The 18,240-nt window shown below is 35.2% G+C and overlaps 1 protein-coding gene across 2 annotated transcripts in view; it reads left to right on the top strand.

The window, feature by feature from the left end:
• Polr2E (DNA-directed RNA polymerases I, II, and III subunit Rpb5) overlaps positions 1-16,546 on the top strand; it is a 128,069-nt gene extending 111,523 nt beyond the window's left edge. Inside the window, exons 7-8 of one of the 2 annotated variants that reach the window (XM_090408393.1) lie at positions 1,996-2,074; positions 16,412-16,546. In XM_090408393.1, the coding sequence (XP_090264519.1) occupies positions 1,996-2,074; positions 16,412-16,477 (145 nt within the window). In that variant the 3' untranslated portion in view covers positions 16,478-16,546. The remainder of the gene's footprint in view (positions 1-1,995; positions 2,075-16,411) is intronic. The other variant, XM_090408394.1, reaches the window with a different exon arrangement.
• The last annotated feature ends 1,694 nt before the right edge of the window (positions 16,547-18,240 follow it).

Below are 18,240 nucleotides of genomic sequence, written 5' to 3'. Positions count from 1 at the left end.
ATTATTATCATTATGTGAATCCTGTTCATGAAAGGATGTAAACCATATGTTATATAATCTGAGAGCCTTGCTGTAGACAAAATATGGTACTTTTCAATCCTCTGTAGCTCAGTCAGTAAAGATTGTAGTTTAAATTATAAACTTAATAAACTTAACTTTATTATATAAGATAAATTATTATATAAATTACATTTAAATTAAATAAATTTTATAATTTGAATTCATCGTATCTTTCTTGGATACAAAAGTAACTTTCAGCTCTCCTCCATTCTATATCTAGATGAATAAAGAATAACAATGCTTAAACACATATTCCAGGAAATTATAATATTGTTTTGTTACCTGACTTCTTGCAGTAAGTGTTGTCTTAAGGGCAATTCTTTATTCATCTGAATGTAGAACAGGTGGAAAACTAAAGTTATTTTTGTACAGAAAATGGATGCAATGAACTCAAATTGTAAAGTTTAAAACAAAGTTGAAGTGCTAGAAATAAATAAGAAATGTCTTTAAACACTGGGCTATAGAGGTTCACTTAGAAATTAAAATATAAGAAATATATATATATATAAGTGGAAAAGTATAAAATATGAGATACACCACATGATAGAGAAGATTGGGAGATAAAATGTATATTTATAACACTGGCCTGGTTAGTCAAGTGGTTAACATATTTGCTCTCCAGCCTGTGGGTCCAAATCCTGCCTAGGGTATGGATGTTTGTGATTGTCTTTCACCTTCATGCATACAACTATACTCTCCCAATATGGAGTGGGTAACTATGGGAGAAGTAAACCTAACCCTCCAGCAATGGGAGAGAGGCCTTCACCTAGCAGTTGGGAAGATACAGGCTGGATATCATCATATTTATAACATTCCTTTACTTTCCTTGGGAGATGGGGGAGCAGAAGGAACGGTTTTCAGGTCTGCTTAGGTATTACACAAATCAATTTAACATCAGAATTAATAAAACTAAAATGAGAATTATAAAGAAACTGGGCAATTTAAAAGGATTTACTTCATTTTTACTGATTTTACTAATCAGTAAAAAGTGTCTCTCTTTTTTTTTTTTCAGCTCAACTGAACATCCCTTGGATAACCTTCATCTGAAAGAGCACCTTGCGATAGATCTAGACAATAGTTGAGTGCATTGGCAAGTACCTAAAAATGCCTGATCTATTTTTGATGTGTTGGGTATATATGGGAGCAAGTAGTTCACTTAATTGGTGAACCCTTCCCTCACTGTCTCTCTTCATTCTTTTTCCCATACATGTTCTGTTGCTGGAAATTTCCATGGCTGCTGCTCTAGTGAACTGGCCACTACCATACCTCTACTGTCTTCTACTTATATATGAACACAAGCAGCTGCCAGTCAACACTCCTATATAGTTAAACTCCAAACTCATCAAACCAACTTCTCATCATCTGCCTTCATTTCTTACACTTTGGAACAGTCTTTTTCATACTATATCTCTAATGATTAGTCTTCAAAAAAAATTCCTTTCTTCCTTCTAACCACTCACCCATACATAGCACTACCTTGTCATAGTTCTTGCAACCTCTGTATATTGAGCTGATATTTAAAAAAAAAAAAGTTAGAAGTTAGTTCATTTTTCATACTTTGTATGAAAAATAAGTTGCACTTGAGGTCAAAGTTTTGAATTTCCAACTATAAATATTTGAAGTGTCACATCACCAGCATATATATAGGAAAATTGTGGCAGTATCATCACTAATAAGTATCATAACTGAACTATTAGAGTATCCTGTATAACATTTGAGGATACATACAGAAAAAAAGGTATATCCAGGTGAGCTCTATAGAGTACAGAAAAGCATTTATAAAAGAAAATATATTCATTTGGATAATACAGAAAGAATTTAAAAAGTTCCTGTTATGTTACTGAATAAATTTTTATGGCTGTCTCTAATGCATGTTAAATTGTTAACTGCTTTGAAGGATTTTTTTTTTTTTTTACTCCTTAACTTTTTCTTCAGCAAACTGAAAGAAAATCAGTTGATGCGTATTCAAGCTTGTGATCCTGTTGCAAGGTACTTTGGATTGAAGAGAGGACAAGTAAATTTTATTTGTATTTCTTCTGAGTAAATGATTATATCTAAATATTAAGATATAATCATTTACTTAGGTTAATACTTACTTAAGATAATAATAATTTAGATAAGCAGGCTCTTCAAGATGAAAATTTTTACCAGTTTGTTTTTTTTGCATAATTATTCAGTTTGTTTGCTGATAATAGCTTTACAAACAAAACTAATTATATTTGATAATTTACACACAGTGTTCAGTCAAAATACTATGATCACTGTCTTAATAGTTCATAAGACAGTGAACTTCACCAGTTTCCATAAATTTAGGAAACAGAGAAAAATCACAATAAATCAAAAACTGTATAATGAATTTTTATGCAATTCAGTGAAAAGAGTATGATATGAGATGTGAAAGAAACACCCACAAAAACTGTAAATAGTTTAATTCCATAACAATACATGAAGACAATGGTCAAAATGAGATTGTCAAAGTGCCTCAATTTGGTCATCCCTCACAGTAATGTGGTGTTCAAAATGATGTTTCATACTTTATAATGGAGTTCAGTTGGTAATAACAACCATTGCTCCTGCAAAGCTCGCCTGACCTGGCTGACCATCAATTATGACAGTCTTTTCTTGAAGATATTGGTATGCAAGCTTTGCTTGATGAGGTCAAGGATTATTGTCTTTCAGGATAAATGTCTCCTCTATTGGACTTGCATACAGGCATACATTTATCCTGCATGACAATAAAGCTTGTGTACCAATATATATGGGGGGAGGGGGGCTGAAAATTTCTGATAAACACCTAGAACAATATTAAATTAAAATTAAAGCAACTGATATAACCACAAGAAAGAACATATCTTAAAACCTTTTAATCCCCATGTTTCATCAAATTGTAATAATTTGTTCTTTGTCTTTTAGGATATATAACAAGATATGTCAGAGGTTTTAAAGAAATTCAAAGACACAGAGGTGGAGACTCTCATCAAGTTTTTCATGCTGCAAGAAAAGTCCGTAACTGAGATTCACTAAACTTTGTGTGAGATTTTAGGGTACTGGAGCCCAGCAGTTGCCAGATGGGTGACCAAGTTTAAAACTGGACATTCTAAGACAACAGATGCCCCCAGGTCAGGAAGACCTTCTGCAATGATCACACCTGAAAACATCGATGCAGTGCATGTCATGATCCTCAATGATAGACAAATACCAGCCCAAAACATTGCAAAGACTCTGGGGATATCCAGAGAACAAGTTGGGATCTTTATCCACCAACATCTGGACATGCAGAAGTTCTCAGCAAAGTGGGTCCCCAAATATTTCAATGCTGACCAAAAGAGAGAATGTATTGTCATTGTCACCTTCAAGGGATTTGGGGTAATTTTGAGAAATCAGGTGCAAATGTTTTTGCTTGTATTGTGACTGTTGATGAAATATGGCTTCATCACTGTGATCCAGAGACGCAGCAGTCAGTGGGATAGAGATGCAAAGGTTCTCCACAGCCAAAGAAGTTCCAAACCCAAACATCAGCAAAGAAAGTCCTTTGGGATATGGAAGGTGTAATCCTTACCAAGTGTCTCAAAAAAGGTGAAACTGTTACAGCAGCAGTTTATTCAACAGCTCTCAAGGAATTGAAGGAGGTACTGAAGGAAAAACACTATGGGAAACTGAGCAGAGGTGTGTTGCAACTTGCTTCTGCTTTTGCAGGACAATGCACCTGCTCACACAACCCAACAGACAATACACAACTTGAGCTTTCAATGTCTGCCTCTCCCACCTATATGTCAGACCTAGCTCCATCTGACTATTTCCTATTCCCAAATTTTAAGAAACACTTGAAAGGAACAAAATTTACCACAGAGGATGTAGTCATACCTATAGCTGAGGACTGGTTTATGCAATGAGGGAAAGACTTTTGTCAGAGGATTGCAAATGATGCAGCGGCATTGTAACAGGTGTATAACACTTCATAAACTACAGGTTCTACCTCATTTCTTTCATGGTGATTATCACAACTTTTCAGCACACTCTCATAGGGTTCAGGCCTTCTTCTCTATAAGTTGCACCATTCATGGTTCCTCTAGGAAGCACATACAGGTTGGTGTGTCCACCCAATTAGATGCCTTCTGAAACCATCATGTTACCTCCACCATAAGTGTCTCTTTCATGGATATTAGAGAGATGGTAACATGTCTCAGGTCCTGATTTGACTAACAAGCCTAGCCCAATTCAAACGTTCTCACCTGTGTCATAGGGCTAGGGCATACATACTACTGGTCACCTAGCATACAGAGACTACCTTTGTGAAACCTGCACACATTGGAAGCATATTTCAATATTCCTGTAGTCAACATAAAGTCAGATCATGGTTGATTCAGGGTATCACTTCTGTTTCAGTGAAGAAATAATTGGAGATATTGTTACCCACTGCAGTTGTAGCCCATAGCCTTCCTTCACTGTATTCCTGAGTGTTGCTTGTGACCGTTGGAATTGGTTCCACAGTCTGTGAACCACAAAATGTTCAATCATTTGGCTACTTCTGCCTGATTTTGTGCTAGCCTCCGGTCTTATGATTGCTTGCTGCCTGAATTCATTGTAAATCAGGTGATGTACCTGGCTGTCATTTTTTTTTATTTATTTTTTTAATTTTTACTCCATAGTTATTGCAGTTTTTCTCTTTGTTCTTTAATTTATGCAATCATTATACAATCTGCTGCTATGCAGCATGACATGGACACTATAAGACCTTTGAAGCAGGAAACATGCAATACCACTTTGTCAGGAGGACTACTTCCTATGGAGATCATTTGGAGTAGAAGGATTAGAACTCCAGATCTCGATATATGTAATCCCAGAAATGTTCCATGGATTCAAATCTGGTGGCTGATAACACCCAGAAGTCTGTTGGGTTTGGCAAATCCCTTGTTAAAGATTTGCCAAATATGGTGAATTATTCTGTGAAACACACCTGTGCCATCTGAGAAGACATTCTCTACCAAAAGGGACCTGATCAGTCACAACAGATGGTACTTTTTGACATTCATGATCTACATGTATCAGAACTCTAAGAGATTCCCAAGAAAACATTTCTCACACCAAGAAAACATTTATCATGCCTCTTGCTCGATTTTTGGGAGACCATGAAATTCGGATTATTCCTCTCTTTAGGTATTTGCCTAACCCCTCCACCTACCAACCACACAGCATAGCTGGAAATGAAATTCATCAAAAAGGCAACTTTTTTCTCCGGTCTGTAATTTGGATTACTTTTCTATAGTCTGTAGTTTGTACTACTATTTTCCAGTCTATAGTTTACATCTAATGTCTCTCACATGCAAACTATAGATGTAGTAGTTGTCATTGATTAGGCATAAGTCTGTATACCTTGACTGGGTGCCTACTTCAGAGGCCCATATGGAGGAGAATGTTGGATTGCAGTGTGGGAAGAATTGTTTATTCTCTGATTAAATTTTATGGTTGGTTTTTCATATGTGGGATTGCATAAGGCAGGACAACCTGTGCTCACTGCAAGCATCACTGAGGTGTGGACACCTACCATTGGATTGGTGACTGCTGTTCAGTATCCTCCCACTCTTGACACACCTTTACTATAGCAAAACAGCTTAGATCGTTGGCATTTTTCTGGATACTTACTACCCTACTACAGCAATTCTGCCTTTATCTAAGTCCACTGGCTTATGTCCTTTCAAATGAACAATATATCACCCCAGCAACAGTATCATGTGTCAATAATATGGCAAAAGCCATATTATTGCCACCAGGTGAGATGGAATGCCTGATTGTGAAATAATGGGGTGTTCATAATATTTTGCTGGACTATATATACAAAAAAACCTGTTATACACTGATCTGTTGATATATTTCTTGAACAGCTAGAGGTCATAGTCCTTGGGAAGAATGATATGGAGAACGCTGAACAGCAGTAGATTTAATGAAAGATGAGAAATTGATTCATTTCAATAAGTTTGAAGCTGAATTATGGATGTTGACCATCAGCTATTTGAGTTTTTACATGTTTACAGGAGCGTTAAGGAAATAATAGCTGGGTGGAGAAACATTTGTGAAAATACCTCTAGGAAAAAAAATAATACAAAAATAGTGCATCTGTGAGTTTGAGTTTGGAGAAAGGGTGGTCATCAATTAAGTGAATTGTCTTCCTCTGTTCAATATCAAACATTCTTAAGAAAGTATCTGATACATAACTCCAAATGTGAGAACAGTATTCTAAGGTTGGAACAGATTTTGAATTCATATAGTGTTAGGAATCGTAAAGGTGAGAAGTGGTATCTTGAACGGAAATGGATGCCAAGTGTTTTGGAGGCCATGGATGATGTAAGGTGTTTGTAATTGCTAGAGGTGTGGATCAAACCAAGAGATATTGTCAAAATAAAATGGAGAGTTAACTGAAATCTTTCTTACAAGAAATAACACAGGACTATAGTTTGGTAGTGTTGCAATTCACTGGATTATCCTCCTCATCCACTGGAGAATGGTATGGAGATCACTATTTAAAACATTAGTTATGGAAATAGATGAAGTTTAAATCATTTGAGCACAATGTTTGTAGAATGAAGACTTTCAAATGGAGTAGATGCTGTCATTAGCAAAACCATGAATAGGATACGGTCAATGACATAAGGTTGTTAATGTACAGGAAGAAAAGTGTCCCTGGGGCATCCCAGCATTGATGAAGAAATGGCAGCTAGAGGGGAAAACTGGTTACTAATTCACAGAGCACCAAAGGCAGATCAGGTGAAGTTCCTAGGAAATGTAAAGAGCAACTACACAAGTTTCTATAAATCATTCCAGGGCCCTTGTCCAAACAGAAGATCTTCCATTGAATGAGAAGCCAGAATCTACATTGATCTGTCAAGGCAGTGAAGAAGAATGCTAATGACTCCTTTCCATCATTTTTGTTTATTGCTGTAACCTTTGACCTTGTGTACTGCTATAGCCTTTGCTCTGGTGCAGATTTTTTTTGCTGCTTGTGCACCAGTAAACATAAACTGACCAACTAATCACTATTTTTGAGAGCACCAAGGCATGGACAAGTGGATGATAGCTTGATGGCTACTTCCCATCTCCCTTTCCATGGATTGCCTTACCTCATGTAGTTAGGCAGATACCATACAAATATAATATCTTGCATAGGTTATAGAAAATCAGTGCCAATTTTCTGGGGATGGGAGTGACCAGGTACCCATTGGTATCCAGAGTATTTATAGATCCTCTGATCTCTCTGAAAAAATATCACAGGAGTTATAAAGTGAGGTTGTGGGTGTAGTGAGAGGTAATCTCACCCAGTTATTTGTGCAAAAGTTTGAAGAGAAGACTGACAACAGATTATTTCAATCTTTGAGTAATGTTATTTTGAATACTACAAAATAGCCTGATTATGATAGCAGATTTCCACTGCTATATTTGTACACACTATTCTAATTTTGACACAGACATGAGTAATGTTCATAATCACTTATGTACACCATTCTATGTTTGCCATTCCAGAGAATGGTAAACATTCTTCAATACTAACAATGTCAAGTTCCTTTCTAATATTTTCCTTTTTAATGATTTTGCCATCAGCTCATTCCCCTAATCTTTCTCAGAACTCTCATATTTGTGGTCTCTAGTCTTCAATCGTACTCTTTATTTCTAACTCAGCTTTCAGATTCATAACTTAAAACTAGTTTTAACACTGTCTTGTATACTGCTAGTTTGATGTCTTGGCTAATGTCTCTTATTCCGTATAAATTTATTCAGCTGACTACCCAAACCATATCAGCTTTGTTTATTCTGTTGTGCATTTCCAGGTTTAATATGCCATCTTCACTAAAAACTGTGCCTAAATAGCTGAAATATTTTACTTGTTTTATAAGTTTTCCAATGTGAATGCAACTGAAGTTTTCTATGTTCCTGCCTATTTTCATAGTTTTACTCTTTTTATTGCTGATTTTCATGCCAAATTTGTTACAGATGTTATTCAATCTATTTAGAGAATCCTGGGGTCTTGCACCCGATGTATTTAGGATTACATCATCATCTGCATAAAACAGAGAGCTAAGTTACTTCTCCAATTCAAATATCAGGCCTAATTCCACTTTCTTTCATAATTTGATTCATATAGATGATGAATAAGAGTGAAAATAATGTGCATCCTTGTCTTCCTATTTCCTTCAATTCTTACTGCTGACCTCACAACTTAAATATAGATTATGTATTACTCTGTATTATGTTCCATTTACTCCATCTCCAGATCTACAAAACCCAACTACAGATCCTTGTCATAATTATGCAGTATAACCACTGCAAAGCTTTTATACCTCCACACTTAAGCATTTCTTGTTGAATATCATCTAATCCAGCTGCATTTCAAGTTTATGATGGCTCTTTCTACCTCAAGTATTGATATGTTCTCTTCTTTACATTCCTCTTGAAAATGTGTTGTCCTTCATTTCTAAGCTTTTTCAAAACACTGCATTGCTTGTTTCATTTAGCAGCTCTCAAAGTAATTACTCCAGACATCTGGGATATCCTTATCTTTGGTTTTCTAACCTTTAGCGTCTTTGATTCTTTTACAGTACTTTTTTCCTCCATTTCTAAACTTTTTCAATAGCCTCCAGAACATTTTGCCACCTTCCTGATATTTATTTTCTATATTCTTACCAGTCTTCCCATGACTTTTGTTTAGCTACTTTTACACATAACTTAGCTTATTTTTCTCTGTATTCTTTTAGGGCATCTGCTGACTTATTTGATAGGAACTTTAAGTATGCTGTCTTCTTTTCCAGGACTGCTTCTTTAACTTGTGTCCACCATGGGGTTCTTTTTCTATTCTTACAGACAACTTCATCACATACCTCCCTAGCTAAATCAACCAGTGTCTACTTCATAGTTTGCCACTTAGACTCCAAGGTTTGGTTCTATATTTCAATTTATTATTATTATTCCTGACACCTCCAAGGAGTCCGAAGACTCATCGCAGGAGGGAACCTACAACTGTCACTACACCGAACCTCTACTATGAATCAACGCCATCTACCTCCACCACCACTACAACTAGTATTCTATATCTGTAAATTGCGTGTGTTCTGAAGGGCCGATTTGTCTGTATGTAGGATGAAAAACTTGTTTTAATTTTTCTTCAGTAGTGTTCATATAGTCGAGTCTACAATCTTCCTGTAAAAGCTGCTCAACTTTAATTCTTTTTAAAACTTTCTTACATCTTTTCAATGTAACATCCATTTTCATCTTGCTTAGCACTAAGTAATGGTCACTTCCAATTTCAAATCCTCTATACACGCTTGTATCTTGAACCAGCATAAAGATATCACTATCAACAGTAATACAGTCAATGAGGCTTTGATTAGTGCTGGCTCGTTAGTCAGATGTTCGACCAGGGAAAGTACATCGGTCATCTGTTCATTATGTGGCACCTCTATCTGCAACTTTTCAAATGTGAAAAGTTGGGATGATTTATTTGAAAGCTAACTAAACAATACAATAAAAATCGCATATTCAAAATATATTTATTAAAGCAGTTACACATTTATTTACAAAAAATAGTACAAATAATAACTTCAGAATTAGATAATATAACAAAATAATATGACAAAGAAAACTTTTATATTATTCAGTTTTTAAATTTTAAACAGCACATTAGATAAATAATATAGGAAGATGGTTTGATGCAAAATCAAGGGTAAGAGAAGGATGCACGTTATCTCCACTCTTATTCACCATGTATATGGATTGCATTATGAAAGACAGTAGCATTGAACCTGATATTAGAATTGGAGATATCGAACTTAGCTCTTTGCTTTATGCAATATGCAGATGATGTTGTACTCCTAAATACACCAGTGCAAGACCCCAGGATTCTCTAACTCGATTGAATAACATCTGTAACAAATTTGGCATGAAAATAGGCAGGAACATAGAAACCTTCAGTGGTTTCTATATTTTACTTGTTTAATAAGTATTCCATTGCATTCTCAATGGAATACTTATTAAACAAGTAAAATATTTCAGTTTTTAGTGAAGATGGCATATTAAATCTGGAAATACACAACAGAATAAACAAAGCTGGTATGGTTGGGTAGTCAGCTGAATAAATTTACGAGGGTGGTCTGAAAAGTTCTCTGCCTCGACCATACATGGAACACTATGGGCAAGATTTATTTTTTTCTAAATTGATACATCTGTCATAAGCATCCATGTGAAATTGCAAGTATTCTATCAAGTAGTTTGTTTTACACAGCTGTCTGAAACAAAAGTGCTGTCTGTATCTGGATAAAATTGAGTATCGTGCGGTTATAAAATTCTTTGTAAAAGAAGGTTTAACGCCAAAAGAAATTCATTCAAAGTTCATAAAAGTTTGTAGACACTCTTCTCCTTCCTTTTCGATAATTAAGAAATGAGCTGCCGAGTTTAAATGTGGCCGTACCAGCCTTGAAGGTGATCCATGTGAAGGATGTGCAAAAAGTGTAACAATACCAGAAATCATTGATCAAGTGCACAATATGGTATTGGATGACCAAAGTGCTTGAAATTGCTGAGACTATAGGCATTTCAAAAGAATGTGTAGGATATATTTTGCATATGGAAAAGCTTTGCGGAAGATGGGTGCTGTGCTTGCTCACCGCAGATCAAAAATGCGCTCGCATGAAAATCTCTGAACCGTGCTTGGAGCATTTCAACAAGAATAAAACTGATTTTGTGCATTGATTTATTATTATGGATGAGACTTGGATTCATCATTACACTCCAGAATCCAAACAGCAGTCAAAACAGTGGACAGAAGCCAGTTGTTCAGTGCCAAAGAAGACAAAGTCAGTTCCCTCAGCTGGAAAGGTCATGGTATCGGTGTTTTGGGATGCTAAAGGCATTTTGTTTATTAATTATCGTGAAAAGGGTAAAACAATAACTTGGGAATATTATTCCAATCTTTTAACCAGACTAGACAAAAAAATTCGTGAGAAAAGACCCAGTTTGCAGAAGAAAAAAAAATAATCTTGCATCAGGACAATGCACCTGCCCACAAAACTGTTTTGGCAATGGGAAAATTAAGAGATCTGCACTATGAATTTTTGGAACATCCACCCTATTCCCCAGCTTTTTCTCCCTCTGATTTCTATCTCTTCAAAAAACTAAAACTTCCTCGCCGGGCAGCGTTTTTCTTCGAATCAAGAGATGATTGCAGCTGTAGAGGGGTATTTTGCAGATCTTACTGAGAACCACTACAGGAATGGGATAATGGCGCTGGAGCATTGCTGGAATAAATATATTAGTCTTAAGGGAGATAATATTGAAAAAGATAAATAAATTTGAAATTATAAATTCGTTTTTTCATTGTTAGGCCGAGAACCTTTCAGACCTTCCTCGTATGTTGAATAAGAAAGAAATTAACCCAAACACCAAACTAGCAGTATACAAGACAGTGTTCAAACCAGTTTTAAGTCTTGAATCTTACAGAGTTAGAAATAAAGAACATGATCAAAGACTGGAGACCACAGGTATGAGAGTTCTGAGAAAGAGTAGGGGAGTGAGCAGATGGCAAAATATTAGAAAGGAACTCGACATTTTTAGCATTGAAGAATGTGTAAGCAGAACTAATGCAAGTATGGCCACTTAAACAGAATGGGAGAGGAAAAGTTAGTAAATCAAGTGCTTGATACCAAGATGGCAGAAAAGAAACCTAGAAGAAGACCAAGATCTAGTAGATTGATTTAGTCAGAAGTGCCTTAAAAAAACGAATTGTTAGATTTGATAATTTTGGAGGGCTGACAAGCAATAGACTAATTTGGAAGAAAATTGTTGATAAGAGATTAATATAATGCAAACTTAATCATATGGTGCTGTCATAATAGACTAAACATCCCTTGTCAGGAAATTAATGATGGTGATAATTAGATAAATGATATGTTGTTCTCTGTGTTGTGGCTGCTGCCATCCCCCACTCCTTATTTCAAATTGTATCTTAACATTCAATGCTGCACTGAGTAAAGAGTACAAGTTTAAAGTTGTCGTGTGGTTCATTATGTATCATGTTATGTCTTTCTCATGCAAGCTCCATAGCATGCTGCGATTTATTTTGTTGTAGTTTCAGGCAAGCAGACTGCAATAAGATTTTTTTTCCAATGGAAAAAAAAAAAAAAAAAAACTAACTGGTGAACCCTGTTATATATAACATATCAAACATCAAGTATTATTTTTGTACTTTTTTTTTAAGGACAATTTGCAACCTTCTGTCTGCAATGCTTAATCTGCCAGCTAACCACTATTACACTACATAGTTGACACATTTTCATCTACCATTTCTTAATAGTATTTTTGTCTGTTAATCGTCTTTCCTTTGGCCGATCATCTGCCTGTGTGTGTGTTTCACAGGCACCTGTTGCATTATGGACATGGTCAGTTTGTAAGTGTTTGTTATTAATACTCTGATTACTTTTACTCTAACTATAGTGTTGAAGTATATATGTTAACTACTTATATATTTGTGTATTTATCAATCTAAGCGACATGAAGAAAATAATTCATACATTTTATTACAACTCTCTGCGATAAATGAGAAACATTGTGTTTTCTCACTTATCAGTTTCTTATGAAGTGGTGGCATCACATTCATTATACACTCATGTTAAGGTTTTTAGAATGAGTATAAAGAAATTATATAATTTAAGAAAATAAAAATCTATAATACTTCTTTCTCAACTTTCCAACTTTTCCAGTATTATTATAATTGGATGGTTAGTTCAGGGTATGTGCTTTCTGAAGATGAGACAAAATGTGTAAATGCCCTGTCCTCTTAGTGGTATGTTATCATTAATTCCTGATATGTACCATCAGGGGATGTACAGGATATTGTGATTGTACTACATGAAAAAGTTAAATCATTACTAACTTCCTATCAACAGTTTTCCTCAAAATTATCTGTTACCTGTCAAGACTGATATTATCAGATCTTATATTTCTGTCTTCTAGCGTATTTCTTACTGCATCAATCCATCTAAATCTTGGTCGTCCTCTGGGTCTTTTTCCCCATTCTGTAAAAGAAAACACCTGTTCACTTCCAGTTTCAAATCTGTATACTCTTGTGTTCTGAAATAGCATAAAGATGTTATAAACAATAACATAGTCAATGAAATTTCTTGCATGTGAATTTGTGCGCATAATTTATGTTTGAAACATATTTGTACACCTATTAACTAACAGTAATGTAGCAGACACTTACCATTATTAATAGCTTTGCTCTTTTCTCCAAATTTTCCCAAAACATTTTTTGCATAATCATTTCCTACCTCTGCTGTTTAGCTCTTCAATAAGCACTACTTTTCCTTTTTTGTTGTTAGCTATCTTCTTTAATGCCTCAAAAAATTTCTAAACTTCTTCCTTAGTAGAACCTACTGTGTGACCATAGGCACAATTCAAAAAGATTAGCCTCACCTCACATTTAATGTTGAATACTATAGATACTTTTTTCCATTATCATATTATCATCATTGCCTGAATATAGCATCTTGTATTTGTGAATATATTATGAGATTGGCTGATTTAGACAAAGATCCAGCTGGAATTAAGATTGGTGGCAGAAAAAGAAATAATTTAAGATATGCAGATGATACAGCCCTCATAGCAGAAACCAAGGAAGATCTAGTGTGAGTTGATTCTATTGGTTAAGACAGAAAGTAACAAAGCCAGGCTTAATTTAAACATCAGCAAAACAAAAGTGATGGCTCCTGGCAATTTAAATGAATTTATAATAGAGGGAGATAAAATAGAAATCATTGAAAGTTATGATTTGCTAGGGCACAGAATCACAAATGATGCTAAATGTGAAGATGAAATTAAAAGGATAGTTATGGATAAAAAAGCAATGTTAAACTTGACAAAAATTATGAAAAATTATTGGCATCAGCGAGACCCAGTTGTCAGAGAATGATTAGTTAGGGATAGAATGTGACAGATATTGTATTTTCAGAGTAGAGGAAATAAGGCAGGATGAGGGATATTATTAGTGAAAGATGAAGAATTTCATCTATCACTAATATAGAATTAAAGATTCTATATTAGTGATAATAGAATAGAATTAAAGAAGATTGTAAATCTGAAGGAAATGGTTCATTTGAGACTGTATGATGTGAGTAGAGGCCAATAGGACAAAATATATTGTTAATTGTTGCTGTTGACCTAGGAGTCCAGAAGAAGATGTGGATGACATACATCAGCAGATTAGCACAGTGAATGCAGGCTAAACAATTATCATGGGAGATTTCAGCAATGGGGATATAGATTGGAAGGGAGAAAGGGATGTGACGAAATGGAATTTAAATAGGTACTAAGGGATAATTACCTGAAACAGTGAGTGATGGAAAGGACTGGTTTGAGAGTGTCAGATCTAATGCTAGCTTCAGAAGATCAATCTATAACTACAGTAGCAACTTTGCAATTGGGGAAAGTGACCCATGCAGTCTTGTTCTGGAAGGTTGCTCAACATGTGGAATTTTCAGTCAAGGAAGGCTTATGTGGAAACTACAAAGCTGATGATTATGGCCACCTTAGGAGGCAACTTGGAGCATTGCCGTGGCATAAGTAGCTGCATGGAATGAATGTCTTAAGGAAATTCAGCAAATTCGTATGCTTTTGCAATTTCTTGTCCTGGACTGTTATTTCATTTATTTTTATTTTATGAAATTGTATCATTACCTCTTTCTCTGGCACAACCTGAAGGGAATCAGGTATGAGTTAGTATTGTGTTATCAGGTGGCATGATATCTAAATCATCATATTATGTAGTAGTTTTAGCCAGCATAGAATAAATATGGCCTCAGCTAAGTCCCAAACTGCTTTCCATCTTTGTTTAACATCTGAGTGGATACCTATTAACAGAATTCACAGGAAAGTTAGGATTGCACATTGGGTCAAAAGCCCTAATTGGTTGCTGATTCTTGATGGTGGAGGTCTTCCAATTATACAACTTCTAATCTTAATTAATGTTTGAAGCAACTCACTGAAATTATATTTCTCCTATTATATTTCAGACCAAATGCATTATTAACAAAAATTGTTTTCTCTTATTCTTATGACAGTAGATATTTTTGCAACATGAAAAATGGCACTTTATGTCTAAAAATAACAAATTAAAGAATATACAGCTAGATTGCAATTGCTGAAACTCTTGAATTTCGACACCTAAAAGTGGCTAGTGATGAAACATTACCACTAATGAACCTTCAAATCCTCTGTGGTAGAGGGAAAGAGATGCTTTGGAAGTATAATCCTTTCTTTTTTTTGGCATTGCTTCTCTTAGATAATGCCCCCGGACATCCTCAAAACCTTGCTGAAGTAAGAACACCATTGGATGTAGAGGTTGCTTACATGCCCCCAAACACTTTGGAAGTATACATTCTGCAGATAAACGCAGTAAATCTTTCATAGACATGATCATGCTTACAATCCCTATAGCGGGATTTTAAGGACCTGCAGTTGATTATTTTCCACGCATTTTCCTAAAAAAGTAGCATTTCAAGAGATTCTTTTAAGCAACTGCTATTCTCTATGCAGACAAATTGGGTAGCACAAATCCAGAAAAATATTAATCAAAATCATTCTTCCACTAAGGCATTTGGTAAATACATGCATATGTGTATGTATGTCCTATGCTTGTGATGATGATGACCTTATTTGATCTGATACTGCTCCTGTAATCGTCTCCCCATGGGCAGTACAGTTTCTACCGAACAATCATTACTTGTCATTAGCGATGAAATGCTCTTACGTTATTAAAATATAGAGCCTAAAGGATTCATTCTTGCAAAAATCATCATTTTTATGAAGGATAATATATACATGTGTGTGCGTATTTTTTTTTTTTATTTTATAGCCAGATTATATTTGTCTGAGAGCATATGAGAACATAATTTTCTGCAAGTGAGCTGCTTCTGTTTTTGCACTACTTAAAAGACATGAACCCAGTCCACAGGTCCATAATTCACTGACCTGACAGAAATCATAAGACAGCAAAAACCCTCTCTAACCATAGCAAGCATCTCATGTCAGAAAGTTATAATGTTCATAAGCGAACTCTTGTTAGGTGCATACATAAATTATTAAAATATAGAGCCTAAAAAAAAGCCTTTTGGCTTCATTCTGGCCAAGACTTATTTTTATGAAAGATTATATATAATATATATATATATATATATATATTTTTTTATTTTATTTTTATTTTACAGCCAAATTATATTTAACTTAGTTTTGTTATTTGCAAATTGATAGTTTTTTTTTTTTTTTTTTCATATATATTATTGCCTCTTATTTTATTTAATTTTTTTTTTTGCAGGTGGTAAAAATCATTAGGCCTAGTGAGACAGCTGGACGCTATATTTCATATAGATTAGTTGTATAGTATATGTATAACTCATTTTAAAATGTAAACTTTCAGACATGAACAAAATAAACTTTTTATAAAAAAAAAAAAAAAATGAGAAGAGTTTGACTGTGTAAAGAAAACCTTAAGTTTTTTAGCATAAGAGTGTTTAGCGTATCTGCTCTCCAGCCAAAAGGCTGCAAGTTCGAATCCTGCTGAGGGCATGGATGTTTGTGTTTGTCTGTAGAAATACTAGTGTTGTCTGTAGATGGCATTGGTGTAGTTTCAGTCAATTGGTGGTTTGAGTGGTTGAGACAGTTGTAGAGCAGGTGCCCTCCATCGATGAGTCTTTGGACTCCCTGGACGTGTCAAATAATAAATAATAAGTTATTTTTGTCCACTTTATGAAAAAGTAATACACCCTCTGCCCAAAAAGAAACTGAACTTTTGATAGAATATAAAACAGGCCAAATATAATTATTCATCATCATGCGTATCAAGGATTTAGGCCTAGCGTGGCCTGTTCCGGCCTTAGAAGTCATCGTTTAAGAGGACGTCCTGGTTTTCTTTTTCCTAATGGCTTGTATTTTAAGGCTTGTTTTGGTAAATTATAATTATTCAAATGATTTATTTCAAACAATATACTCTCCCTCAGCTTCGATACAGCGTTTGGCATGGTCAGTTAAGTTTTTTGGAATACTCTTGAGGGTCATGATTACTGCCGCTTGAATGTTTTCAATGGTGTCGTATCACTTTCCCTTCATCGGCAAATGAAGTCGGGGGAAGAGAAAGAAGTCATAGGGTGCTAAATCAGATAAATTTGGCAAGTGATTCAACACACAAACTTGGTTTTTGTTCAAAAACTGTCTCACAATATTCGACCGATGAGATGGTGCATTATCGTGCAAAAGTCACCAGCTGCCTGCATCACGATATTCATGCCATACGCAACGAATTCTCGCTATCAATTGCTTCAAAACTTCAAGATAAAACTCACCATTGACCGTTTGGCCAGGCGGAACGAATTCTTTGTGGATAATGCCCTTGGAATCATAGGAACAAATCAGCACTTTCTTTACTTTTCCAAGCAACTTTTTTTTCAGATGCCCCTCTTCTGATGGTCTCCACTCAGCACTCTGGCACTTTGTTTCAGAACTCATACTCAAAACACCACGTTTCGTCACCAGTAATGATCATTTCAAGGACGTTTGAACTCACGAGCGATTTTAATGAGGTCCTTGCAGTGTTCAATTCGATACATTTTTTGGTCGTCGGTCAACTTGTGGGGAACAAATTGCGAATTCAATTTATGAAGGCCCAAAGTCTCAGTCAAAATGTTGTGCGCAGTTGATTTTGGAATCCCCAATTCATCTTCAATCAATCTCAGGGACGATTTTGGGTTTTCTTTTATGAAATCATGCACTTTTTGGATGTTAACTTTCCTCAGTCCAGTTTTTGGACAGCCTGCTTTTTGTCATTCTTAAGCATCTCACAACCACTTTGAAATCACTTAAACCACTCGTAAACTTGAATATAGGATAAGCATTCATCACCTTATGCTTTTTGAAGCATTTGATTTGTTTTGGTAAAACTTTTACCAAGTTTAACACAAAAGTCAATCGCAGCTCTCTGTTCGAAACTCATTTTCTGACCTTTCGTCAAAACACAGTCACTCTTGGCACCATAACTCGGCTTCTAATGAAACAAATGTCATAAACAGTTGACACAACTCTAGTGAAAGTTGTCGCTTTCGACAACAAAAAATAATAGGTGGCGCCACTGGTTTCTTCTAATTTCGAAAA

Source organism: Typopeltis vanoorti, chromosome 18 (genome assembly GCF_054136105.1).
Source record: "Typopeltis vanoorti isolate ZY-2024b chromosome 18, IOZ_Tvanoo_1.0, whole genome shotgun sequence".
NCBI classification, from domain to species: domain Eukaryota; kingdom Metazoa; phylum Arthropoda; class Arachnida; order Uropygi; family Thelyphonidae; genus Typopeltis; species Typopeltis vanoorti.
This window is presented reverse-complemented; position numbering and strand designations above follow the sequence as displayed.